The sequence below is a fragment of the Andrographis paniculata genome, unplaced genomic scaffold, assembly GCF_009805555.1.
Source record: "Andrographis paniculata isolate CXL003 unplaced genomic scaffold, ASM980555v1 Contig52END, whole genome shotgun sequence".
NCBI lineage: Eukaryota > Viridiplantae > Streptophyta > Magnoliopsida > Lamiales > Acanthaceae > Andrographis > Andrographis paniculata.
Window position 1 is genome coordinate 5,948,856 of NW_026137587.1, and position 26,385 is coordinate 5,975,240.

Sequence of the window (26,385 nt, forward strand, 5' to 3'; positions counted from 1 at the left end):
GCCGACCACGACCCATGGAATGGCCGCCGCCGCCGCCACCGCCACCGCCACGGATCGATCTGCGGTGGTGAATAACTGAATCGTACAGTGTCACCATCATGCAGTAAAAAGTTACTTTATTTTCACGGGCCATGGAAGCTTTTATTAAGAGATTCGAGCGAGTGAGTGATGATCACGAGTTCACAGAATATTTTAGATATTTCGATATAGCTTCCAGGACACGCCTACATATGATTCCCATTCTCACTGACTCTGCTGTCTTATTACAGACAGCTCTACTAATTACTAAACCTGACTAAGGCATTTTCTGCTCCACCTACACCAAGCTGAACAGAGCTATGGGAAGGAGTAAGCGTTTAATCTCTCTCTCTCTCTTACACCCACCCTCTAGTTTATCTTTTTTCGGTTTGTTGAGAAATTTCTGTGACATTTCTTGACATTTTCGTTTTTGGATGTATACATGCATATAAGGCTTGAGATTTTATTTTATTTTATTTTCTGTGCATGCATATATATAGTTTGTGTATATATATATATAGTATATATGTTGTGTTGTGCTGCTAAAATATATTAATTCAATATATTAAACAGACCATGTATATATATATTGGGGAAAGAAATTAGATTGACTTTAAAAGATTGAAAACGAGGATAAAATTTCATAATGTCCTACAAGGCCAAGACTAGGTAGAATGGTAGAAATTTTGGTTTTGATTCAGTTTCGAAATTTTGATTTAAACAGTATTTTGCTGTAATATTTTATAAGTTTATATCTGTAGGGCCTGCGCGATGCTACCGGCAGATCAAAGGCAAGCCGTATCCGAAATCGCGATTCTGCCGCGGCGTGCCTGATTCGAAGATAAGAATCTACGATGTAGGAACAAAGAAAAAAGGGGTTGACGAGTTCCCACTCTGCGTGCATTTGGTGAGCTGGGAGAAGGAGAACGTGTCGAGCGAGGCATTGGAGGCTGCCCGCATCGCATGCAATAAGTACATGGCGAAATTCGCCGGGAAGGATGCATTCCACCTGCGTGTCCGGGTGCATCCCTTCCACGTCCTGCGTATAAACAAAATGCTGTCATGTGCTGGAGCCGACAGGCTCCAAACCGGCATGAGGGGCGCCTTTGGGAAGCCACAGGGAACCTGCGCTCGCGTCGCCATTGGTCAGGTGCTGCTCTCTGTCCGTTGCCGCGATGCCAGCAGTCCTCATGCTCAGGAAGCTCTGCGCCGCGCAAAATTCAAGTTTCCTGGTCGCCAGAAGATCATCATAAGCCGGAAATGGTGACATAACATTGTTAGTTATAAAAATCAAGATACCCTTAGGTTGTAAGAGCTCGTCCAAATCATTTTAATTGGCAATTTTTCAGGGGATTCACGAGGTTCAATAGGGTTGATTACATTAAATACAAAGCAGAGAACCGTATCATACCAGATGGAGTCAATGCTAAGGTCAGTGACAGTGATGAACATATACATACATGATACTTACATGTGTGTATATATATATAATTGTGTGTATTTATCTAAGCAGCTCCTCACACACCATGGACGTTTATCTGAGAGGGAACCTGGAAGAGCTCTTTATCCTCCAACTGCCTAAAGATCCCTTGTATTTATTCATTACAAAATTTACATGATTCCGTCTGCTATACAGTATTGTAATAAAGCAGCACACCGCTCTACCTCTATATATATACATATATATATATTGTGATAATAAAATCATCAGATTGTACTAATGAAAGAATATACTAACCGCTCAGAAGACGTTTCTACTGATATCAGAAAACTCATCGACATATTCTGAAAAACCTGTAGTAGCAGCTCCTGTGGATGAGCTCTGTTTTTGCCTCTCATGGTGGAAGTCTTTCATGGCTTTGAATCTAACATCCGCCGTATACGTGCTGCTGCTACCTTCCAGAGCCGACTCCGGGATGGCCATACTGCCCTCCATCATCTGCACGACCTTAGACATCGCCGGCCTCTGCGACGCAGTTGCATTTGTGCATAAAAGGGCCACCTTCACCACGCGCTCTACTTCTTCTTTGTCCGTGCCTGAATCCATCCTCTCGTCTATTAGCTCCTCGACATTGTTGTTTTCTTTCAAGTGGCAAGCCTGAAATAATTCAGAGACGCGAATGCTTATTGTGCGAACGGTATGAATCTATGAAAAAAAGGGGGAAAAAATACCCAATCTAGAAGGCATATGAAATTGCTGCTCGGCATGTAGTTGTTGTTGCTTTTGCCGCTGACGATTTCCAATATTACAACCCCGAAGCTGTAGACATCGGCTTTGTCTGTCAGGTAGCCCCACAGTGCGTATTCTGGCGCCATATATCCGCTGCCGATACATTGTACAAAGCGATCAATAGAAGGAGTCGCGCCAAAGATTGATTTAGTCGAAGGGGATATATGCATGAATTAAACTTACATTGTCCCTGCGACTTTGGTACTTATATGTGTCTTCTCGTCTTCATTGAGTCGAGCCAATCCAAAGTCGGATATCTTAGGATTCAGCTCTTTGTCGAGCAGCACGTTTGTGGCTTTAATGTCGCGATGAACAATTTTCAACCGTGATTCTTCGTGGAGGAAAGCTAATCCTCTCGCGATTCCAATGCAGATCTTGAACCGCGTTGGCCAGTCCAGAATCACTTGGCTTTTGTTTGAATCTGGCGAAACGAATGAAACAATGAAACTTGCAAAAAACAATATGCAGAACGACGATGATAGAAAGTGAAAGGCTTTACCGAATAAAACATGGGCCAGGCTGTTGTTCTCCATATACTCGTACACAAGAAGCAACTGGTCGCCTTCGATACAGCAGCCATGCAGCTTCACGAGGTTTGGGTGTTGCGCACAAGATATCATGCCGATCTCATTCAGAAACTCGCGATCTCCTTGTCTTGATTTAGACGACAGCTGCTTAACTGCAATTACAGTGCCATCGGGCAGTAGACCCTGCGCCACTTTCGCTATCTGTAATGCAAGAATCTCGAAGAAAAAACCAGCGACATTCTTAGAAAAAACAGTACCTTGTAAACAGGACCAAAACCACCTTCGCCAATCTTGTTTGCAGCATCGAAGTTGTTCGTTGCAGCCCTGATTTGTTTCAAAGAAAACGCGACAGTTTGCAATTCTAGGCCACCAAAATCTGCACCATAGAAGAGCAAATGGTTGTTTCTCTTTTGGGGTGTTTTTTCAGCTTAAAGAAGTTGAAACACTAACACTAACCTCTTCGTGCTTTTCTGCGGCGACTTGAATAAAGTTTCCAGAAAAGGACGCCTGCGATCAAGAAAATTACACACAGAGCAACTACTGGACCAGCAATATATGCCGTTATATTCTTATCGCTTCCATCAGAACAAACCTTCAGAACTACACACAGAAACAAAAGGATGCATTGCATATTAGGAAAGAATCGAAATGAGTAATTTGATCAGAATGAAAGAAACTATACTCACTTGGAACGACAGAAATAGCTGATACAAGAGAACCATAATCTCCTCGATTAGGAATCCGAGTAGTTCCTTTGCTAGCCCAGTAAAATCTAATCTCTAAGGTACCATCTCGCACTGTCGTGTTAAAATATTTAATCACCGGCTTCCCAGCTCCGCGAGCCTCATTTTTTATGTTGAAGTCCTTCCAGACTGGAATTCCCTGAGGCTTGAACATGATCAGCGAGCACTAAGACTATCAATGAAACATATCATTATTCTAATGTAACACTAAACCAACCTGGATGTAAATGTCGAACATCCGCACTCCAAGACTGTTATACGAGTTGTTGTTAGTGAAGATTATTTCAGCAAAGTGCAGGCTCACATTGTAAGTTCCATTTTCAAGACAGTAGTGGAAATAGGTAAGCGAAAGAGGACTGAGGCGAGCGGTGGTGTACAGGCCGGATAGATTTGTGGCAGATGTTGGCGTGACTACCCGCGAATACTGGAAATTTAGTTCATCCATGAAGTCTCCAGTGCTAACAAATCCCCAATGGTTATCACTTAAATATCTCGCTGGATCACCTCCGGCATCCCCTTCGTACATAACCTGTCTGTTGCTTTCTTTGACAGTTAAATCGCTACCACCGCAGTTAACATGTAGGGAGCATTTATCTGCCATAACCAGACAAATCAATGTCGATAATAGGCTTTAGATTCAAGTTAGCTGCAAAGCGTATGAGTCTTACATCTCGGACACATGACATTCCTGTAGCAAGGAAGCATCCTTTGTCTGTTTCAAATAAGGTAAATGAAAATCAATATCTTCCTCACTTGAATACTGAGATCGAAGCTGAAATGAATCTTACAACGAGTTTGCAGCTGATGAACTTTTGAACAAGTTTATGTTTTGGTTCCTGGGAACAGCAGCAGATTTGTACGTAAAATAAATAGCTATCGTAGCAGCAAAAGATATATAATGTTAACCGATATTCTCACATGTTTGGGCGGCAGGGAGGCTCATCGGGGCCTTGCCAAGTAAAATTGTTGTAAGAAAGATCGCTGCATAGAACGAGTGAGTAGAGTCAGTGAGATTATTTAAATTTCATAAAGCTAAAAATTCAATGTATAAGATCTATAACACATACATGTTGCTTCCATCCTTCAGGATTGCATTCGGAATAGTTCCACTTAGCATGTTGCCATTTGCAAACCTATTTACAGGAAGATGGTAATGATAGGTTGTTTTGTATACATCGGAGTAGAATCGAATGCATAACAAACGAAGCAAAATAACAACATGCCTTGGCACTTACACAGTTTTCAGATTTCTTGCAATATTATTTGGAATCTCTCCAATCAACTTGTTGAAACTAACATCCCTGTAAAGAAATAGTAAGTTTGTTCATAAGATTAATAGGCGATGGGAAATCGAGTCTCTCTACGCACGATTCTCATTGTAAAAATGGTTACTCACAACTCTTGAAGAAGTCTGAGCTGTCGCCAAATGTATTCAGGTATTGTCCCCGAAATGTTACAGTTTCTCAACACCCTACATCCAAGAATAGAATTATCTTAGAAGCTTATAGTGCAATAACCAAGAAACAATTCTTCGAAAACCATACAATATTGTTAGGCCTGTGGTGCTCCTGAGTGTCGGAAAAACTTGTGATGGACCTTCTAAGTCGCTAATTCGCCTGTATATCAGTTGAATGAAAATAAACAGTCATATGATTAACAAATCATGAATGGAAGTAACATGTGGACCTGATAACGAATAAACTCACAAGTCTGTTAATGCATTTAGAAGAGATATGTTCGCCGGGACGGGCCCTTGCAGTCCACTCCCCTGCATTTCTCTTCATTGAGCATGCAAACAGTCATTGAAACAGGAATTAATCTTACATAATTTGTGATTCGAGGATGTGTGAAGATCTTACAGTCTGTTTAGCTGTCTCCAATTCTGAATGAAGTCGGGGATTTGGCCAGTTAATTTGTTGTCGTTTATCCTACTACACTTCACAGCAAGAAACAGTTAATATATTGAACAATCCATACATGAACAAGCAAAATAGAGTTCATATAACTGCTTACAAGTCACGCAAATTTGTTAGCGTGGAAAATGAGGTAGGCAAGTGCCCCGTGAATTGATTGGAAGATAAGATCCTGGTTCAATCAGAAGCACGAAGATTATTCGATTTGCATCATGATTTCAACTTAACTAAAATACATTTTGGATATGAAGTCTTACAATGTGGTCAGGTTCCTCAATCTTCCAATAATAGACGGAATCAGACCTGAAAATTGGTTTGCTTCGAGGTTCCTGATCAAATCCCAAACAATGAATACAACTAAGGAATAGTAATCCAAGAAACATGTCATCACATCAAAGTCAAGGGACAACATTGCAAGTAACTAAAACATACAGGTATGTAAGAGTAGTAATGTTTGCCAATTCCTTCGGTATTTGTCCTGATAAGCGATTCACCAGGACAGAGCTGCATAGAAAACATCAGGCATTATTACTGAAGAATGAAGATTAATCCAATTAAGTTTTGACACAGATCTAAGTTGAAGTACAAGATGGACATACATAGAAGCCAATTGTGTTGAAAACCATTGTCTCGGGATTGTACCGGTGAGAAGGTTGTATGCAAAATCACTGAAAAACAAATTTGATCAACGAACAAGCCTAATCAAAAACCAGTAAAATTTGTAATAAAGCTAATACTTTTTTGGCAGATTCATTACATTTCTTGTAGATAGGGAAGCTTGACAATGTTAGCTGGAAGAACTCCGGGAAGATTGTAGCTCTTAAGCACACTGCAAAAGAAGTATACACGATATAGCCGATCCACAGAAACTAGAAATGGAACAATGTAGACACAGAAAGGTAATAAGCTTCACATTTTTGTAACATGGCAGATGGTGTTGTTATTGAAGTTGCAGTTGCACGTAACATAACCCTCCGAACCACTCGGAGCCTCTTGTGGAATCCCAACCTTCTCGATTTCGCATAATTCACCATTAAAGCTCCAGATGGTTGCCCCCATCTCATTGGCAATTTGTTGGAGGGCATCCACTGAGATGAGACAAATTTGAGTAAATCAAATCCCACAGAACAACATAGATAAGATGATCAAGCTTGATCATGAATGCCTTGATGATAAAAATGGCAAATTCGATTTTGTAGAACCATTCTGTTGATACAGAAAGGAATCAAATCATATCATCCAAACTGTAGACTTTTTAAATTTTCTAGGCTGCTAATCTTCCCTACAACTACACACAAAATCACACAAACAGTAACAACAAGGAAGGACAGCAAGAAGAGTAGAAATCTCTCGAATGTTTTGGGCAATTTTTGTCAGGTTATTACTAAATCAAACTTGTCTTTCAAATCTTCTTCTTGGCACTAACTGTTAGCCATTTCTATTACCGAAGGGTGTCTTTGTTTGGGGATTAGATTTTAAATACATTATTATCCAATTGTTTCCTCCAAAAATATCAATTCAAATATATATTTTTCATTTTTTATACTACAGTAAAAATTAACTTTATATTCAAAACGCCTATTTATATCACATGGTACAGCTATTTAAATTCAAAAATTTTACTATTCAAATTTTCAATTTAAAGTCCAAATCCCTAACCAAACACACCCTACGAAAACGAGCATTTTTTGTTCACTAAAACTGCACAACACAGTCAAAAGGCAGAGAAATCCATTTACTTACCTTCTTCTTGAGGCACCTGGGATTTCGACAACTTGAACAGCCCGAGACAACAAACTGTAAGAACCCAGATGGCAACAATCTCCCTAACCACCATTCTTAAACATCAAGATTCAAGAATTTTGATGCACCATGTGCGTATAGGTTTTCATAAAAAAATAACAAAGGGAAAAACAGTTATAACTTGGGAGCAAAAGAAATGAGACCAATCTAGAATCGAGGTGAATCCCATGACCCGCAGGCAAAATCTAGTCGGCGGAGAGAGAGCATTCCAGTAAATTACTGTTCCTTTAAGGAAAACATTTTGACTGTTTGAAAATGATGATGGTAAAGTCGAATTTGGCACCCTTTTTAACTGTAAAATAATTTAATATTTTCTCTAAGCTTCAAATTTATTCCCGATTACGTGTTTAACCTCGACAAGAAATCTTGCCTTCTTTCCACTTAGATGGCCACCAACCAGCATTTAACTAACATAAATCACGCCTATTGATGTAGATATGAACATCGTATTGATTGATTAATCAAAGGATGAATATTACTCTGGATTAAATAAAAATAGATAATGCAAGCAAGTCAAAAGTGATCAAAGAGGAAAGATATCACTGTAGCGTCCGCCCCACTCCCGTGGGGAAAGTAAAAGCAAAGTTGAGAATGATGAAAGATTTTTTAATTGCAGTTTCCTTCAGACGCCGCCAGATGCTTTCCTTCACGAACTCTTGGAAGATTCAAACGCCGCCGATTCAGCACCTGGAAGATTATTAGGATATCACCGCAGTTGCCATTGATCAATGACGCAATGGATTGGGTATGGATCGGATCCAACTGTATATAATACCTTATTACTAATAATTGGATCAAATCCGAAATAATTGGATCGGATTGGGCAGCTGTGTCGGGTCTATCCTGACAATGGCCTTCCCTACCTTGATTTGTTGTGTACTGACTGCTGTGAACAAGAATGAATGTACAGTGAAAAAGGCAGGCGTAACGGTTTTTTCTTTTTTTTTTTAAATTTTTAAAAATTTGAAAATAAAAAAAAATAATTATAAAAAAATTAATATTTGATACGATATTTTTTAAAAATAGATAGTTAAAAAAAAAAAGAGTAAAAATATCTCAGGTAACAGAGCGCTACTTTGGAGAGAAGTCGTGGGTGTGGTTGACCACGATTTTGTTTGGGTTTAGGTACAACTCATAATGCGTGTGCGTACAATTACCGTTGAGAAAATAAAGGGGGAATATTTTGTGCGGGCGATCGTTGCTTCCGGCGATAATCTTCGAATGGAGGACGACGAATCCAGCACGCCATCATCTCGCAATGACGAATTCGGCGATGCGCCTGATGAGTTCCCCTTTCATGATTGCGTTGAAGCATTTTCCGAACCGATTGAATCCGATGGTTGCTCGTCGATCTCTACCGAAAATCCCAACCCTTCTTCGCTAGACGAAATCCCATCTCCGACTGGTCTCCGCCGCCGTAGATCACAACCTCGTCATAAGCCCATCGCAATGGACTCCAATGATTTGTCAAAGGGTAAATCTTCTGTAACTTTTGAAAATGAGGTGAATTCCGTAGGGCGGAGGCGAAGGCATTCTCAGATAATTAGGCAGAGCAAAGCTGAAGAATCGAGTTATTCAGAGATAACAGAAATTTCGGAGCTCCCAATAGATCCTTCAGAAAAGGATGAGAGGAATGGAGATCGGTCTACTCCACCTAGTGGCGAATATGGTAACAGTCATGAGGATTCAGCCACAGATTCGAGCCTTCTAATGAATTTGGCTGGTATAGTAATAAAGCTAGTCGCCTTCCAAATTAATTTATTCGTCAATTTATTCACGTTTCCTGTAAAATCAGTGTACTACTTGTACATGTTTGTGTTTGATCCCTTTGGGCTGTCGTTGCGCTGCAAGCAATATGTTGTTCTGAAAGTGAAAGGCCTTTTTGGCTTTGGGTTCGAAGTCGTGACTCGATCTGCTTACGAATGGTTGAAGGAACACCAAGCAGTTTGGAAACTGGGGTTGAAGTGTGGTTGGGGATTGCTGTGGTCAGCTTATGTGTGTGCTGTTCTTGTCACATTGTTGATATCATCTTTCGTAATTGGCGGGATACTAATAAAGACGGTGGTCGTGGAACCGGTTAGAATAAATAGGAGTTTGAATTTTGATTATGTGGAGAACAGCCCGGCGGCGATTGTGATGTTGACATCAAAGCCCGAATTTGACCAAGTAAATATTGGGGGAAGTGCTGAATTAGGGAAGGCTAGTGAAACAAGAGTTATTCCGCTTAATCACAAGTTTAGGGTTGCTGTTTCGCTTACATTACCTGAATCGGACTACAATCGTAATCTTGGGATTTTTCAGGTTTGTTTCTGGTGCTAGAAGATTTAATTCTGATGCTAGAATAATTTTTTTGTGCCATTTGTATGGTTGGAGTGGATTTTGAGAGAAATTCTGCTGAATGAGCTCGTACGCCTTTACATAAGCTGAGAATGTTGCTGGTGTTCGTTCTTGTTTCATAAATGTTGGCATCTGTTGAACAGCTTGATGCAGTTATCTTTTCATATTATGAGTATACAGAGCTTCAGACTTCAAAGTTAAATCTATTTTTGGGCGCATTTGCATATTTCCGTCTAGAATTATGTCATATTTACATATAATATTGTTGATTTTGAGAACATGTAAATATCATCTCTGAATTCACTTGTTTTAACCCGCCTTTCGAAATTTAGTAAAGTAAAACATCCCTTCTATTTATTTTCTTGCTCAATCTTCTAACAGATCAACTACAATCTGCGTAAAAAGCTATAGCATTTGACATTCTTTCCTTTTAAGTTTTGGATAAGTTTGAGGCTCTGCACATATAAGGATTTGTGATGCATTCATTTCTATATTAAGATCGCATACGTTGTATTTGCAGAACATGCTATTTGAATTTACGGTCTGATAAATTGTAGGTCTGACTTACACAATGTGGGCTGCATACTGATCTTTGTTATCTGTGAGTTTTGACAACATAATTTTTTGTGTTCCCCTGAAGGTGAGAGTAGATTTCCACGGTGCTGATGGCAAAACCCTCGCAAGTTCCAAGCAACCGTGTATGTTGCACTTTAGAAGTCCGCCAATCCGACTTCTGCTGACTTTGTTCAAGCTCGCTCCTATCTTAACCGGCTACACGTCAGAAACCCAGAATTTGAAAGTGCACTTCAGAGGTTTTACTGAACGCGACATGCCAACTGCCTACCTTCGTGTGATCATAGAACAACGGGCTGAATTCTCGCCTGGTGCTGGTGTCCCTGAAATATACGATGCCTCTCTCACCCTCGAATCTGAGCTTCCCCTTCTGCTACACATCCTGTGGTTTTGGAAGAGAACACTTTTCATATGGATCAGCATGGCGATCTTCGCAATGGAATTGCTCGTGGCTCTCCTGTGCTGCAAACCGCTTGTCCTCCCCAAATTACGACTGAGAAACACCCCAAATAGAGATGCTTCCGATAATGACAGTCGAGCAAGAAGATGAAGTTCAAATAAAGTCATAGAGGGATGCCGAAAAAAAACCCATTAGGGTTCATAGCTTCATGCAGCTGCGCGAAAAATCATTCGATGTAGAATCGCAAGGCATGATCTTGTAAGTTTGTGCTCTGTAATTTATGTTTCGATTTAGGAGGAAGTTAAAAGTTAAGAGTGTTATGTATATGTATATATAGATATATACACAAAAATGTATACATCATTGAGTTGCTTTCTTGTTCGAGTTCTTTTGATCAGATTCTATCCTTATTGCTTCAAAATTCACTGGAAACTTGGGAATTCTTGCAAATGCATTGTAGATTTTCTACCCCACAAATTATTCAGTGTCAATTATTGATGAATTGGTGCTGTTATTAAGAGAGAACATTTTATTTCAGCAGTTTAATTAAGTTCAATTATTGCAGGTACAATCTCGGTTGGGCTACAGTGGAAAGTTTAATGAAATATGCCACCACCAATTGAACAGTGCCAGCTGTCCACCAACCAATTCGACCGTTATACCCGAGCCTAAATTCCAAATAAAATCACCCTGAAATTGTTACTGTTCTGTTCTCATCAAGATTAGAAGATCCCCTGAAAAACCCTCGAAGAACAGCCACCATCGCCGCCGCCGCCGGAGAAATCGAGGCTTAATCGGGAGGAAGCCGATATCTCACTCGACCATTTGTGCGAGTAAATCGATGGGAAATTTGCGAAGAACTTGTCCAACAAAGCTAGTTTTTATCGATGATCACGGAGTTGACGAGGAGTTTAAGAATGTGATTTTGCTTCTTTGGTCATTATTTATGTTTTATTGTCTTGTTCGAGAAAAATATCCAAATGAGGTAGAGGAAAAATCACCATCCAAAAATGACCATTGAGACCAAACAGTTAACAAACTCTCTAATAAGCAAAATACTCTCTATTTGTCAACTGCAGATCGACATCGATTTCAGACCATACCTGCCGGAATACCTTGACGATGATATCATGGTACGCGTCGCAGTTCAATGTGAGATAACAAGCCAAGAGCTCCTCCAGATCCTCGGCTCGAGTAATCCCTTTCGCCCCTATCATCTCAAGCATCGAATCCCTGAAGTCTTGTTGTGGGTTCGACGAGCTCTTCATCACAGCAAAGCTATCAAAGATCGTTTCGCGCCCGATCCCCTGCCCCTGTCCTTTCTTCTTCCATCTCATTCTTGATTTTTTCAGATCTTCAAGTGCTCTAATCTTGCATTCTGTTCTTGGGGAATAGGCTTTGATCTTGTTAATGTTGTGTTGCTTTGATTTTCTAGAGCAAGACTCTGTTGTCTTCTGAGGCTGATCAGCTTTGAGCTTTATGTCCTTTAGCAGCTTTCGGCGCGTGTAATATTCTCTCTCCGGATTCGGACAAAGACTCGGCTGCTTTTTTCTTGAACTAGACACCGCTGCTGACCTCTCGGGTTCCATAGAAAAATCATCGATTTCGTCGCGGCGCTGTTCTCGCCTTTTCTCCCTTGAAACTCGGCTGCTGCTTAGCTTCTGCATTTCGCGATCCTGCGATGGAATCTTCGGCAGTTTGCCATTGTTTGTCAACGCTTTGTCCTTGTCGCATTTTTTCATCCTCTTTATGTCCGAAACCATGTCATCGAAGTTTGAGTGTCCTCCCCTCGTCGCCGTAAGACCTGAAACGGGTACTTCAAGCTCGAGATCAGGATCATACCAAAGAGGGTTCATGCTCATTCCGCCGGTACTCATCCTGCCGAGGATTCTCTCCTGCCTGAACGATATCCTCCAATACATATCGTCTTCGCTCATGTTGTAGAACCTTCCTTCCTTCCAACCACCAGGCGACGAATTGCTAGGAGTCCTGTAATACAACCCGCGGCCGCTCTGTTTACTACTCCCCGAGTCGCCCCGCTTCTTCTTGAACTTGAAGAACCAAGAAAGGGGCAAGACACGGGCGATTATAGAACCGGGAGACGACGAAGAGGCTTTGTTTCTCCCCCACTTCATCTTCTGATTTTTCTGGGAAATCTATGTAACAGCAGGTTCAGGACATGAAAGATGAATAATAATGGAGATAGAAGAGTAAGACAGTTAGGATATATATGTGTAAGAAGAAAAGGAGACTTACTGTATGTATGTATTTAATTATTTGAAAAGAAAGGCCCGCCATTAGATCCTGTGACCACTTCAACCACTTTTCATCCTACTTTCTGCTTTGTACCTCTACAAAGGTTGCCTACTGCTCCATGGACCCCCAACCACCTCATCAAAGGCCATACTCATCATTGTGTTTCTTTCATTTTGATCACATGTTTGCCCAAACAGAGATGAGAATATATATATATGTATGTATATATTGTAGCAGAGGAATTTGTACAATGGTAGGAATTGGATAGGAGTTTATAGGACAGGGTACTTAGAATGTATGTAATAATTGTACATAGGTTTGTCCTGCATCCAGCATCCTTGTCTGGTTGGTTATTCTGTTTCTTACAGCAACATTTCAAGAATGTGTAGTCACTACTCTCTCTCTCTCTCTCTTTCTCTCTCACTCTATCCTTCATTCAAATCTTACAGAGATCTATGGGGTTGTGGAGAAAGCTTCATATTAACATTGTTGCAGCCATATGTTATTACACTATCACTACTGTTTTCTCTTTCGACTGCGAAAATTTGGCGTAAAGGGCTGAACCCATTATTGCATTTGTATAAAGAGTGCATTCAAATTCAGCTACTAAAATAGGGAATTTATTAGAATTGAGAAACGTCGTTTCAAGAATTCATCAATGGAGGCTGTAAATAGAGGATTTGAACTATTCTAAAGTTCTACAAATAAATGTAGGATCTGTATAAATGGAAGGCCTAAACAGAAGGTACATGAGACGAACTAACTAACAGATCCCTTTAAGACAGTTACCGGTAGTTGGCGTCTACCTTGGTGACCTGCGGGAGAGGCACCTTCCACCACAGGAGACTAATTTCAGCAGAGCCCGCGGCTTCTTTGTTCGTATTTTCAATCGCGAAAGCTGTACATTACACATAATAATTTATACACATAAGTACAAAAATATGCAACACAGAAGAACAGATATTCACTCGACATCACAAACTTTGAGAAAATAAATCAAAAATGAAATGCATACTTGCATTTTCAGCATGCAGTAAATCTCGAGAAAAAATGTAACTAAGCTTTACTTTAATATTTTACCTTTCGTCGAGTTCCTTTTGAAGGTGTCAAACGGAGCAAACTTCTTGATCTCGGTTCAAGTCTCCTGAAACAAACAAGTGTAAGATACACACAGATGTGTATACATATAAGATTTTATCATTGTAACTAAATTACTAAAACTGGATTACACTTATCTAATTCCATTTTCATAAAGTAGTAAAAGAGATACGTACAAATTCTCTTGTTCGAGCTTTTCAGCAATTGAAACTGCTTTGTTTTTGGACCATCCACTATGTTCTGAACTTTCCTCCTGTTGCTGAATTATCCGAGCAAGAGGCAACCTGCTTCGGACAAGGCTAAGACTTTGATTCCTTTCATAGTTCAGATTAGACACATTTGGAAGAGTAGTTGATGTTACTCCAATTAAATTTCCAATATTTCGTCTGTCCCTTTCTGTCTTCTCAGAAATTTCAACAATTTCCCCCCTATTTCTTGAGTTGCATCGGATCTCAATGTGCACTGGGGATCGAAGAACCAACTCAAATGCTTGTGAGATGTACGTTTTAAATCTTTCTGCTTCCGACTTTGCTAGCTCAGAGTTGAACAGCAATTGCACAGTTGGATCTACAAAAGGTCAAACTCATAAGGCATGCAAGTCACAGCACAATTGAAAGAAAAAAATGATTCTTTTCACAAACCAAAACTACTTAGGCAAGAGAGAAGTCATTAAATCTGTCTTTTATCTGAAAATTGAGAAGAAATTTTAGTACTACATCAACACACCAAGAAACATTTCCTTTGTCATATCAGACAGCTTTATGTATTTTGTGATATGGACAATTTACAGCAAAGCTTCCTTATTAACTATATAAGCCAACATTGACCAATCTAAATCTACAAATGAAGACAAAGTTGAGTGATGTCGACAATTTATAGATATCCAACAACCCAAATTTTCAATAAAGAACAGATTTTGCTTAGCAGCTTCTGAGTTAAGTCACATTTAGCTAATCCTATTAATCAAATTTCTTAGGACACCTTTAGGCCAACAAACTCTCAGCTTATTATGATTCTGTACACTTTTTTTTCAGAACCTTATTAGAAATTTAGGTTGCGATCCAATGGTGTGGTATTTCATACAAATTCACATAAGAGTAATTTCCTAAAAATTGTCCTTAAAAACTTCTAAGGAGGCAAACCATAGCATCACTTATTAATTGTATGTTAGCAAATGGTTATTGAAACCTCCAACATAACATTGAGAAGGACAATTTCCAACGACCCCATATAAATGAACATCAAAGCCACAAAAATACTCCTAACAAGAGCAATAAAGTTATTCTTATGGATTTGAAACTTATCATTCATCTCTCCAAATGCAATCACAGGACATGTAGAAAAGCCATGATGCCCACAAGTTCTAATTCAATTCATCATCCCATTATGGAATGTTCATCGTCTAATGAACCACAAAGTCAAAATATTTGAATTGTCACTTTAAAGATGCATATGGTTATCTTAAATGGCTGAAAAGCTTTCGTATTACTGTGAGCGAGAAGAATATTAAGAGAAAATCATATTCTGAATAACACTTAAAAACAGATTGTTAAATTTAGCATTAGAAAATGGATGTACCAAACATCAACAGTACCTGTATCATAGTTGATTGAGATCAGCTTTCCTTCGGTAGCTAGGAACTCTTTAACACTAGTATGTGGGATCTTTTCAAGCACTTCCAACCAAATGCCCTCGATTTCTTGTCCTCGGAAGTGAACCTTACTTATTGGATCTCTATCATTTGAAGGAAGGTAGAATTGTTGAGAAACCGTCCCACCTCCATTACCTGTGCTCCTAACCACATCAGTACCCTTCAAAATACCATTATAATGACCGCTTCCTGAACTTCCTGCTGGAAACATAGATCGCTCAGAATTGCTTTTTCTTGGCCTTTCTATTAAAGCATTATTCAAGACTAAAGGTCTTTGATTGAAATTTGTATCTTCCGATGAGCTTGGTGCGAGTAAGTATTGTTGATCAGGAGCCAGTTGCAGTACTGCAGCCGTTAGCCAAGTTATCCTGTCGTTTGACCCCCTCAGCTGCTTTTCTGCTTCAGATAATGTCTTCAATGCCTGACGTAATTTTTCCATGTCTTCTTTGGATACTGTAAAAAAATACTTTCTACATCAGTCAAAGAGCAATATGTGTACGAGCAATTTAGGTGTCATATAACATTATATCGACCATGTTATAAAAGAAGATGAAAATGATGCTGGATTATAAGACTCACATTCTTGTTTCCGGAAAAACTTCCTTCTAGGACAGTCTTTAATGAAATCATGAATTCCGGCAAGAATATCAGTTATGACTGCAGCAAGCTGAGACATTAATGCTAATGGATCAATACCAGATTCCATGATATCTCTCAGATTCTTCACTGTGTTGGCTGTGTCAGCAGAAAATGCTAAGTCGAGCAAATCTATTAACTTTTCATCTGAAATGAGCCCAGCCTGTAAAACAACAAAACAAGATCCATCAGTGTCATGTCTCTGGGTCATAATTGATGATGCTTTCCTGATAATGTAAAACTGTGAAGTGGGAACATACCAGTTCCTGTACCAGGTCAAGGGAGATTCTCTTCCCTAGTAAACTTAATTGCTCGAGTGTCATCTCCGCATCCCTCAGAGAGCCATCCGATCTTGATGTAATAAGCTTCAGGGCATCTTTATCAATTTCTAAATCTTCTTTGGTTGCTATCCACTGCAATGTGTATATTATGTCTGCATCCTTTAACTTAGGGAAGAAGAATTTCTGGCACCTTGATATTATCAGATGAGGCAAAGCTTCAAGAGTTGAACAAATGAGGATAAATACAACACGCCTTGGGGCTTGATCAAAGACCTTCAACATGGCTTTCCAATGCTCGGAAGACAAGGTATCACATGCATCAAATATCAAGATCTTGTATTGAGATCGACGCTGGGAAGTGACTGCCTTGCTAAAACGTTTCAGTATACTTTCAAAGTCATTATTACCAACAGGGCCTATTTCCTTCACATTTTTTGTCTTCCCTGCGATTTGTGCAATACAAGAGTTGCAAGCTCCGCAAGGCTTCGGATTCTCTTGAGATTGGCAGTTTAACGCTCTGGCAAATATACGTGCACATGAAGTCTTACCAGTTCCATGAGGTCCAAAAAACAAATACAGTGATCCAATCTTCCTTTTTGCAATGGCATTGGAGAGTGCTTGTACCACCAAGTTCTGACCTACCAAATCTCTGAATGTTCTCGGCATGTATTTCTGAGTGAGATTTTTATGCCTCCCATTGTGATGTTTCTGTAATTTGTGTTGCTCATCAGATCTACCTTCTGATGGGAGATCATACTCAGTTTCCTGCTTTAGCAAATTTTCAGAAAATATACCTAATTCTCCTGAATAATCATGACCCCAAGCCAAACGAGCAATGCTCCCCCGAGAACCAGAAGCATCAAGAAGTAGTGGCAAAGCTTCCCTTTCAGACTTTGTGGACGAACTCGAGAGTTCTGAAGTAAGAGCCATATCAGGGATAGCCATACCATGAGATGCAGAACGACCTTTCTTAAGCTTTGATTCAGATAAACCACAAGAAAGGCTACGGCCAGCCAGGTCAATAAATGACTTCCCCCTGTCATGAATCCGCGACCAGTTCCAAGGAATGCCACAGCCATTTTGTGGAACACCTTTAACGTTCTGATCAGTTTGTTCTTGGAATCCCTCCTCCAAGTGATACTTCTGAGATGCTCCGTCTTGTGCCAATGAATTAGACGCTACCGACATTTCATTTGGTGCCACAGATTGCTGGGGTGCTCCAGAAGGCCTTCTTCTTCTCACACCTCGATATCTGTACCTTTTAGACCGACTAACACCATTCCCATGGTGAGTACTTGCTCCTGCTTTGTGCCTTCCATTCCCCTGGTTATGGGAAGGAACTGCATCATCACTTTCAGTTATGACGTCTTTTAACCGATCAGAGAGGGTCATTAGGCGCCTATCTTGTCTATGGCCTCCTTTGAACTCCACATGTTTATCTCCGGATTCAGTGTTTCCAGAAACAGTATTCTGACCCAAGACATGTCCATCCTGTGGATAGCCAGGAGACTTTCCACTCATTCCTTCTCTATTCACTCGTTTGCATTCATGAATCATGTCTTCGGACATCCTTCCACGCTCGTTTGAATGCTCTAGGCCAATGGGTAGTCTTCCACTAATCAAGTCATCCCTTTGGCCTCTTTTGAGAAGAATATCGACGACAGAAGGAGAATTCCGAGAGGGAGGACTTGCAGAAGGATCCCTTAGAGATCTTGATCTCTGAAGAACAGCAAGATCCCTCATAAAGGCCCTATTGGCCAAGATAGGACTTTGCTTATGCATATGGTTCTTCAAATGAATACAATTTGTCAAATGAATGTGATTCCGCAGATGATCACTAATACTACCATCTGTATCCTTAAGCATTCGATCTCCAACTGCCCTGGTCATGATCACAACATTAATCGATCCACCCAGAAAGATTCTTGAAGATCCCCTAAATTAATATGCCAAAACTCTACACTAAGCATGTATCAAAACAAATGTTTTTCACAACTAAAAAAGACCACATTTCAGTGATGAACCAACAGCAAATCCTGCAATAAAGCATAACATTTACCTTAAAAAAAACCAATCAAAGAGCAAAATCCACCCGAATATGCAGTTGACATTATAACAAAAATTAAACTTTTCCAGCCTACATTCCAACCACCACTACAATCATCTTAACAATTGTTTCCCTTCTTGCAAATTGGACACTTTTTTCAAACCAAACCACCAAACAGTCCTCCACTCCATCCTCCTTACTAAACTCTATCAATTTATCCCCAATTTGGGTGAGGCATTTCATCAAACACCAGCATGACACTTCAAAGGGGTGGAGGAATCTCGAAATTGTTGGCATAAAATCTTTAATAACAGAATGATAATTAAGAAAATGGAGAATTAAGAATGGGTAGACTCACCTGAAATCTTGGAGAGACTGTCCAACTACTCAGAAACACTTTCCCCACCCATTGCCATCAGCAGCATCAAATGTCCATCCTCTCCTCCTGACGTCTCCCAGATCTCTTTCCCCATGCTTGCACATGAACGTCACAAGGAAACGATAGAACGCAATTCCAAGTGTGATCTTTCCATGATTCCAATTATTGATGTGATTTGAATTATTCGGAAACAAATGAATTATGTGCCCGGACTTCGTGTCTGTGCAGAGGAACAGCGTTGGTTTTCTTGCAGAGTCAAATTTGGAGTCTTGTGCGAGAGAGGCAGAGATATATGCTGACTGTATGTATAGGCAGAGAGAGATAGAGAGAAGGGGTAATGAGTGAAGTGAGGGTGATGGTTTTTCTGCACACTGCTGACGCTTCCGGTGAAATTCCACAAGAAAAAAGCGATGATTCCTATAAATTATTAAGAACTCCCTGGAGTTGGACTCCTGATTAAATCCCAACTGTACAATTACTCTTCTAATGGTATAGATTTAACTGAGAGTTACGCTCCCGGACTCCCTTGAGAATCTACATTCTTACTGCCTCGGTAAAATTATCTTATCACAAATATTTTTGGTCCAAATTCTGGAAGTAATAACAAATGAAATAACGTCCTTTCTTGTGTCAAATTGTGCATCCGCAGGCAGCCAGATCAGTTACACTGGTCGAATTATGTACAATATTATTTTCGTCAGTTATATATTATAGTACTTTTAAAGTAGAAAATATATCTACAATATATTATATTATTCAAATAAAATAATATTATTTAATTTTTAGGATAGAATAATATTTTATAATACGAAGAAAAACATATATAAAGAGAGAATCATTTTCAAAAAGTATTTTAATGTATGAGGATCAAAGAATTCAAAGCTCATTGAAGCTGAGGTGGCACACTTTTTAAAATTTGGGAATAGCAAGCACTGTTGGAGTTGAGTATCTTTTAATTAAATAATAAGATCTCACCTGAAAACAGAACACAATAAATAAAATTGGAAATACTTTGTTTTGTAATATATGAATACCTGCATTCACTGCAAAGATACCCACTAGTGTATATAAACAAAACAAAACAAACAATTAATGCTTTCTTTCCCTCAAAAAGCGAAATTCTGTTTATGACAAAGTAATAGGACAATTAGAAATCTCCCAAAAAGAATAGTGGTTGAGTTTTCGTTAGGAAATTTAATTTTAATTTCTTTAAAAAAATAAATAAAAAGAAAAAAAGATTTGCATGTAATTGTTTTAGTGAAAGATTGGAATAAGTTTAATAATAATTTAAATAAAAGTTGCATATTCTTTCCATTATGTAAAATCATTTGGACATTTTTACCCTTCTTTTCAGTAATATCAAATATTATTTGGCGTCAGTAATAAAAAATTGTACAATTCCAATAATTAAATCAAGCACAAAGTTAATAGTTATGGTAATTCTATTCAATGGTCAATGTTATACTGCTCAACAATTCATGCATCCAACTTTGGCTAATAATATAATGCTACTCAAACCAATTTTTTACTATAATATTGGAAAAAATATATATATATCAACACCACAATGTGAATTAGGGTTAAAAAATGTAACATGTAAATATCTTTTTAGAAGTACTTCAAATATTATTGATAAATAATCTAAAACATAATTTGAAGATATATGTAAACAAAGGCTAAATCTCTACATAAACACACTCTTTTAGTACAGTGACAGCTCTACATGGTTCTTGCACCATATATGTCAACAATTTATAACCCAACCACATTGTTGTAAATGTTGTTCATTGGCCCTATATATATAAATATACTATAATTTCAAATAAAATAAAGAACCTAGGTAGGCTGTACTTGAACAAAATAAACAATGTACTTCACAAAATAATGGATCTCATAATTATATATAATGAGTGAGGCTTGAAAAGAAGAGCATAACCAACTTATGCATGCATGTAATGAAGGGGCTACATTGCATAGCCACAAGTTACAATGAAGAAAAGAACAACACATTATTTATTGTAGTCATTAATATAATAATATCTAACACCAACCTACTTAAGACTAATACAAAGCACATGATTAGCCTAACCTAAGCAACTGTGACACAATTCACAAATATATATATATATATATATATATATTAAATAAAGAAAACGTGCAGACTTTTCATTACATTGGTTGGCTGCAAACACCCTCAACTACACTAGACACTATCATTACTTACATTTAGCCCACTAAAGTTGTAATTCTAATCTAATGCATAAAAATTAAGATATGATCAGAATTAAATATTAATAGGCATGCTTTGGCTTTGCTAAAGATACATTATTGCCAAACTTGTTCATGGGAAAAAGAACATTCATGTCTAGTTACAAAGTGACACTGTCCTAGGATACTTAAAAAGCAATTGCAAGAATCTTAAACTTGGGCCTAAGGTAATAACCAGATGAGAATTGGAAGGGAAGTTACTATCTAAGAAAAATATGCAGCAAAGAAATTGATTTTAGCACTGGCAGAATAAATAATACTTAATGTTAATCAGGTATCTGAGAGCCCAGAGATTCGGTCAATGAATTTAGCAATATTGTCATGGAAAATAATTCAAATGGGATATATATATATATAATTTGGTAAATAAAGGGCAATAAGAGCAATGTACAAATATACAGCAGTCTTGTCAAGTTCTTCTCAGGTGTCGTGGATCAGATTTGTCGGCTCACTGAGGACATACTTGGGCAGTTCGTACTTGGCGCCTGTAATGAGATGAAGATTAGAAAGAATACTAGAAGAAGGGATATTTGTAAGGGGGGCTAATTCAAATTCAGACAGACCTCTCTCATCATAGCAGACAGTTAAGTCAGGGTTTTGAACAATAACACCAGCACTGTCGATGATTGCTTGTGCAAGGGTCAGCTCAGCTTCAGCAGCAGCCCGAAGTGCATCCCAGATCTCTGATATCAATGAATAATGCTTGAGGATTGAGGAATTATGTGGAAGAAAATGCCAATAGGATGATTAAATATGAAACACTTGGCTATCAGAGATTTACCCTGGTTCATCACATTTTTACAGATCAGATAGAATGTTTCAAGGACATTTCAATGACCTTTGTCGTTCGTCTTTCAATTTATCTAAAAACGCATATCCCTAATTAAATGACAAAGGTATTTTCTATTGAGACTTTAGTTCCAACTCATTTCAATGCACGAGTCTTAAATATTAGTTGTCCTCAATATCAAGTTTTAACTCTAATTTTACATGCTTGGAGTTGATACAGATGATGTGGATGATGAACAAATGTAGCTTATATTAGCCTTGAAACTTGAAAAGGACTATGACCTACGGTTAACTAAATTCTGATGCATGTCAAAGATAAACACTCAATTGCTTACTGGATTAGGCCATCAATCAAGGCATTTCACTCTAAACAAAAGGCATAAATGAAGAAAACCAGAGGTGATAGTTAGCTTAGCAGTGTCTTTTCTATTAACAAGAATTCCTAACAGCAAACATACCTTTACGACCACCATAGTGTGGAGCAGTGTCCCAGAACTCTTCACGCATCTTCATCAACTGCGCCTTTGTTATGGCCTCAGAATGCTTCCATGGCTTGGGTTTTCGTATCTTCTTCGAAGCTTCTGGAGAACAGAGGAACGAACAATCAAGAGCAACAAGTATACGGCATGTGTGTTTATGAAGTTAAACAATGGCTGACAAGAGAAATTAGACACCAAATAGATGTGTGAATAGCTTAAATCATTCCACCAAAAAGTTCCCTCGGCATTCTTGGAACAAGGGGCATAATGCCAAATTATTGTGAGCATTCTCGGGGTGGAAATTGTAATAAGGAATGTACAATTTCCAAACAGTAGAGTGAAAAAATACAAAAAATCATTAGTCACATCTACTGTCAACCCAACTGGATTATTTCGAACATTAAAATTCTGAAATGTATTCCTTTCTAAATGTAGCTTCAATTTCACAATTTCCTTCTACAACTATGGCTTAAACTTCTGAACTGTATTTCTAAAGCTTAATACTAAATTTGGCTTCAATTCACAGCATCCTTCTACTACTGCATATGAACATAAAAGCATTACATTTAGATTTTTCATTTGAACATTTGAAATTGAACTCAATTCCGTAAAATACCAACGCTACAACTGAAATTCCTTCATGCCAAAGAAACCTAATCTAATTCCAACCTAACACTAAATGTAATGGAAACAGAAATGAAGCCGTTCAATCACTCTTACTATCGGAATTCATGAACACAACCAGAAATTAACTACTTATTCATCATCAATTCGCATTCAGAAAATAAAATTTTACAAGCAGGCAAACGTAATTTCCATTGTTTAATAAATACACATGTATCGACAGCAATTCCAGATAACGAGTAAAAAACGAAATCCAGAAAAACCTAAGATGAATCCTCAGGCAACAATAGTCAAAATCAAGTCAAAAGGTACCATCTCCTTTGCCGCGCGATCCAGCGCAACCCATGCTGCGCAGCAACACGCAATCGGCGATTCTGCGGAAGTTCCAAGATTGAATCTGAACGTAAAATATAATTTATATAAAAATTATATTAGTCAATGCTGAATTGTGGATGTGCGGGGAGAGCGAAACGGCCGTCGTACTAATCTCGAGGCTCTGATCGCCCAAAACCCTCCTTCCCCCCTCTCTCTCTCTCTCTCTCTCTGATACAGCTGTGTTGTTTTACTGTACATCTCTTCCCTAAATGATTGTTTATAAAATGTACTGTCAGAGAATCTTTGGCGTAGGTTTTGGGTTGGGGAGGTCCATGGACCTCGGGTCCATACTTGGGCCTCGCTCAGCAAGTATTAAAAATTTGGGCTTTGCGTATCATAAAAACCCGATTTTAATTTGCATTAGGTTTAACAAGAGTTTTTGAAAGGTTTTGGCTTAAAAAAATATTTAAAATTAATATTTGATTTGATGTTTACTTTTTAGAAAAAATATTTAAAATAATATTTTAAAAAATATATAATACATATATTATTGATAATAATAGTATAATTTTTAAAACTGTATATGTCAATAAATCCAAATGTGTTTTGAATAATTTTAAAAATTAGTGGAAAGTTAAAATATTTTTAACGTGATATCTTGTATAAAAATATTTCTTTAATACTTCATATGTAATTTGAAATTATACTCACTTTTCTTTTCATAAAAAATATTTATATTTATCTGTTTATTAAAAAAATATTGTATTTCCTTTTATTATAAAGATTAAAAAAAAAAGTAATAAAATAGTATACATATTGTTGGAAGATTCTGACTGTTTCGAGAACTATTATTTAGAGTTTGTTAGAGTTATTTTAGCTAGTTTGATTTAGTCTTGATATTCAGTTAAATAAATGCTTAGTGGCCTAATTCTTAGCCTAATTTTTCAGTAGTTTTGTTATTTGTATGGCTCTTTAAAAGTCAAATTTATTCTTCAATAAAGTATTCCAGTTGTTTTTTGTGTTAATTTCTGCAGTATTTCTTAACATCTAACATATATATATATATTAAAATTTGTATCCAAAACTTGAGCCCACATTTGAATGAGAAATGAAGTATAATATTTTAAATAAAAAAATAAAATTATATATTTTTTTTTTAAAAAAAAAATACTAGTGATGAATAATACTAAAAATTCTAAAATGTTTATACTGTTAAACTCATAATTGAATGTAGATTTTGTTTATATATATAATGGGAGATTTCTTGATATTTATTTGTTTTTATATAAATATATAAATTGTGTTTAAAATATAATAATATACAAGTCGGTGAGCTGATCAATAGCTAACACTATGCATAAAAAAAAAAAAAAAAAAAAAAAAAGAAGGTGTTTCTAACATAGACATGACTTTTGGGCTTTCAATTATTTTTTTTCAAATTTGAAATTTATTATATGGTTGAATATGGTTTTAACTTATTGTTATGATGCAATTGTTGATACATTTTTATTCTATTTTATTATTAAAATACACAACTATTGTGAAGTGACTTTTCAAATTAAAAGAAGAATGATGTGAAAATGAAATAATATTACCATTTTTTAATTTTTTTATATGAGTAAATGGAAATTCAAACTTGACAGCTTGGAAGTAATTTCATCACAATCTCACTTGTAATAACTATATACAAAAAATAATGATTTGTATAATAACAATAATAATTTATGAATTTATAATTCAATTTTTTTTGAATAATACAATAATTAAAAATAAAACCAAACAATTATACACTTGTGGTTAGTAATATTATTACGTATAATGTGCATGAGTCAAAGGGACTGTTTTGTCCGATTGCACGTGGCAACATGTATTATAGTATTATTATTGTACGTACCTTCTACTTTATGAAAATATATGCATAATGTAATATTTTGCAGCCCTTGTCACGTAATTCAATTAGATTTATATATTTTTTTTTTTATTTTTTCCCCAATTTTGGGTTCTCTCACTAACTGGTTTGCACTTTTTTGTACACTATATAAGTAAAGCAAACTAAATAATATGGACTGTACTTAGGTATGTGTATGTATCATACAAAGATATCCAATTATGGGTACGTAAAATTTAATACTCATACCTAACACATACTAAAATTGATCTCATTAATTATAAATATATATATTCATACAATATGAACTGACAGCACAAAATACATGTTATATGTTACTCCATCTGTTCCAGATACGTGTCTACTACACTGTAGATAAGGTATTTTAGAAGGGGTGTAATTAGTAAATAATTAATAATATATTAGTAAAAAATAATTATCCTATAATATAAATAATTATAAATTAAGATTAAAATAACTAATTGGTTTAATTAAAATTAAAAAAATAAAATTTAAAAATTTAAAATGAGATTAAAATGTGTAATTATTTTCCAAAAAAGAAAATGATATGATATGTGGGACGAACAGAAACGACAATGTGAATTTGGTATATGGGACGGAGGAAGTATTATTTTTTAAAAATAAAATAAAATAAAATTGACTAAATGGTGTGGAGCAGGAGCATTAGAGTTGAATTTTATGTGAGATTAATTAATTAATTGGTGTGTGTCAGTGACTGTGAATATTATAAAAATATTCAAACTTAGGTGTCTGAAATTGTGGCTTGGCAGACATTCATTGATCGTCATTAATGTACTGATGAATAATTTTCAAACCAAAAATCTAAATGGATTTTTTATTTATTTATTTATTATTATTATTGACAATGATTGATTGATTGATTGATGTCTAAGTTGTAGGCAATCACGTGCTCTACTTCTTCCTCCTTCAACTTTTTATTTACTTATTTTTCTAATTAATTAAAATACCACTAAATATGACATATATTTTTAAGTAAATTATACTCTATCAGTTCCAAAAATTATAGTTTTAATTGAGTTGGATACAAAATTTAAAAAATATTAATATTATATTGATAGTTGATAAAAAAATATAGATAAAAAACTTTT

The 26,385-nt window shown here is 37.0% G+C and overlaps 6 protein-coding genes across 10 annotated transcripts; 2 read left to right on the forward strand and 4 right to left on the reverse strand.

The window, feature by feature from the left end:
- Nucleotides 1-180: 180 nt before the first annotated feature.
- Nucleotides 181-1,688, forward strand: LOC127254350 (60S ribosomal protein L10-like). Its single transcript, XM_051279424.1, has 4 exons — nt 181-348; nt 780-1,281; nt 1,368-1,449; nt 1,532-1,688. The coding sequence occupies exons 1-4, from the start codon at nt 339-341 to the stop codon at nt 1,598-1,600; spliced, it is 663 nt and encodes a 220-aa protein (XP_051135381.1). The 5' UTR covers nt 181-338; the 3' UTR covers nt 1,601-1,688.
- Nucleotides 1,689-1,759: 71 nt separating this feature from the next.
- On the reverse strand, nt 1,760-7,980 carry LOC127254346 (probable LRR receptor-like serine/threonine-protein kinase RFK1). Its single transcript, XM_051279416.1, has 24 exons — nt 7,175-7,980; nt 6,345-6,519; nt 6,189-6,260; nt 6,031-6,099; nt 5,864-5,935; nt 5,689-5,760; nt 5,532-5,603; nt 5,378-5,449; nt 5,225-5,296; nt 5,063-5,134; nt 4,915-4,989; nt 4,754-4,819; nt 4,586-4,651; nt 4,437-4,499; nt 4,307-4,354; nt 4,187-4,230; nt 3,736-4,112; nt 3,462-3,657; nt 3,232-3,375; nt 3,033-3,151; nt 2,748-2,958; nt 2,432-2,669; nt 2,191-2,341; nt 1,760-2,116 (listed from the first exon to the last, which is right to left on the reverse strand). The coding sequence occupies exons 1-24, from the start codon at nt 7,266-7,268 to the stop codon at nt 1,760-1,762; spliced, it is 2,997 nt and encodes a 998-aa protein (XP_051135373.1). The 5' UTR covers nt 7,269-7,980.
- LOC127254347 (seipin-2) lies at nt 7,956-10,948 on the forward strand. Its single transcript, XM_051279417.1, has 3 exons — nt 7,956-7,979; nt 8,360-9,535; nt 10,212-10,948. Exons 1-3 carry the CDS (start codon nt 7,971-7,973, stop codon nt 10,692-10,694), a joined length of 1,668 nt encoding a protein of 555 aa, XP_051135374.1. The 5' UTR covers nt 7,956-7,970; the 3' UTR covers nt 10,695-10,948.
- A 527-nt stretch (nt 10,949-11,475) lies between these two features.
- Nucleotides 11,476-13,197, reverse strand: LOC127254349 (transcription repressor OFP5-like). The gene is made up of 2 exons (XM_051279423.1): nt 12,801-13,197; nt 11,476-12,700 (listed from the first exon to the last, which is right to left on the reverse strand). Exons 1-2 carry the CDS (start codon nt 12,840-12,842, stop codon nt 11,588-11,590), a joined length of 1,155 nt encoding a protein of 384 aa, XP_051135380.1. The 5' UTR covers nt 12,843-13,197; the 3' UTR covers nt 11,476-11,587.
- Nucleotides 13,198-13,385: 188 nt separating this feature from the next.
- LOC127254345 (protein STICHEL-like 3) lies at nt 13,386-18,982 on the reverse strand. 4 transcript variants are annotated; one of them, XM_051279412.1, is made up of 7 exons: nt 18,872-18,976; nt 16,446-18,402; nt 16,129-16,348; nt 15,493-16,002; nt 14,075-14,465; nt 13,881-13,944; nt 13,386-13,698 (listed from the first exon to the last, which is right to left on the reverse strand). In XM_051279412.1, exons 2-7 carry the CDS (start codon nt 18,354-18,356, stop codon nt 13,603-13,605), a joined length of 3,192 nt encoding a protein of 1,063 aa, XP_051135369.1. In that variant the 5' UTR covers nt 18,357-18,402; nt 18,872-18,976; the 3' UTR covers nt 13,386-13,602. The 4 variants fall into 4 exon arrangements, with proteins under 4 accessions (XP_051135369.1, XP_051135368.1, XP_051135372.1 ...); XM_051279411.1 differs by having other exon boundaries at nt 16,446-18,502; XM_051279415.1 differs by having other exon boundaries at nt 13,387-13,698; nt 16,446-18,343; nt 18,872-18,982.
- A 2,394-nt stretch (nt 18,983-21,376) lies between these two features.
- On the reverse strand, nt 21,377-23,615 carry LOC127254351 (uncharacterized). Of its 2 annotated transcripts, none has more exons than XM_051279426.1 (4): nt 23,365-23,615; nt 22,408-22,527; nt 21,724-21,843; nt 21,377-21,645 (listed from the first exon to the last, which is right to left on the reverse strand). In XM_051279426.1, the coding sequence occupies exons 1-4, from the start codon at nt 23,396-23,398 to the stop codon at nt 21,581-21,583; spliced, it is 339 nt and encodes a 112-aa protein (XP_051135383.1). In that variant the 5' UTR covers nt 23,399-23,615; the 3' UTR covers nt 21,377-21,580. The 2 variants fall into 2 exon arrangements, with proteins under 2 accessions (XP_051135383.1, XP_051135382.1); XM_051279425.1 differs by having other exon boundaries at nt 22,408-22,530.
- Nucleotides 23,616-26,385: the final 2,770 nt, after the last annotated feature.

Coding starts and splice junctions, on each gene's coding strand:
- LOC127254345 (XM_051279412.1), bottom strand. CDS start 18,356: ATGACCAGGGCAGTTGGAGATCGAATGCTTAAGGATACAGATGGTAGT. Junction 13,945..14,074: donor AAGCTCGAACAAGAGAATTT/GTACGTATCTCT, acceptor TGTTTGTTTCAG/GAGACTTGAACCGAGATCAA. Junction 13,699..13,880: donor CAAAAGGAACTCGACGAAAG/GTAAAATATTAA, acceptor TGTAATGTACAG/CTTTCGCGATTGAAAATACG.
- LOC127254349 (XM_051279423.1), bottom strand. CDS start 12,842: ATGGCGGGCCTTTCTTTTCAAATAATTAAATACATACATACA. Junction 12,701..12,800: donor TAATTAAATACATACATACA/GTAAGTCTCCTT, acceptor GCTGTTACATAG/ATTTCCCAGAAAAATCAGAA.
- LOC127254350 (XM_051279424.1), top strand. Junction 1,282..1,367: donor ATCATCATAAGCCGGAAATG/GTGACATAACAT, acceptor GCAATTTTTCAG/GGGATTCACGAGGTTCAATA. Junction 1,450..1,531: donor CAGATGGAGTCAATGCTAAG/GTCAGTGACAGT, acceptor TTATCTAAGCAG/CTCCTCACACACCATGGACG.
- LOC127254351 (XM_051279425.1), bottom strand. CDS start 23,398: ATGGGTTGCGCTGGATCGCGCGGCAAAGGAGATG. Junction 21,844..22,407: donor ACACTATGGTGGTCGTAAAG/GTATGTTTGCTG, acceptor CATTGATATCAG/AGATCTGGGATGCACTTCGG. Junction 21,646..21,723: donor TGTCTGCTATGATGAGAGAG/GTCTGTCTGAAT, acceptor ATCTCATTACAG/GCGCCAAGTACGAACTGCCC.
- LOC127254346 (XM_051279416.1), bottom strand. CDS start 7,268: ATGGTGGTTAGGGAGATTGTTGCCATCTGGGTTCTTACAGTTTGTTGT. Junction 5,297..5,377: donor TGGAGACAGCTAAACAGACT/GTAAGATCTTCA, acceptor TGCTCAATGAAG/AGAAATGCAGGGGAGTGGAC. Junction 3,376..3,461: donor AGCTATTTCTGTCGTTCCAA/GTGAGTATAGTT, acceptor TTCTGTGTGTAG/TTCTGAAGGTTTGTTCTGAT.
- LOC127254347 (XM_051279417.1), top strand. Junction 9,536..10,211: donor GTAATCTTGGGATTTTTCAG/GTTTGTTTCTGG, acceptor GTTCCCCTGAAG/GTGAGAGTAGATTTCCACGG.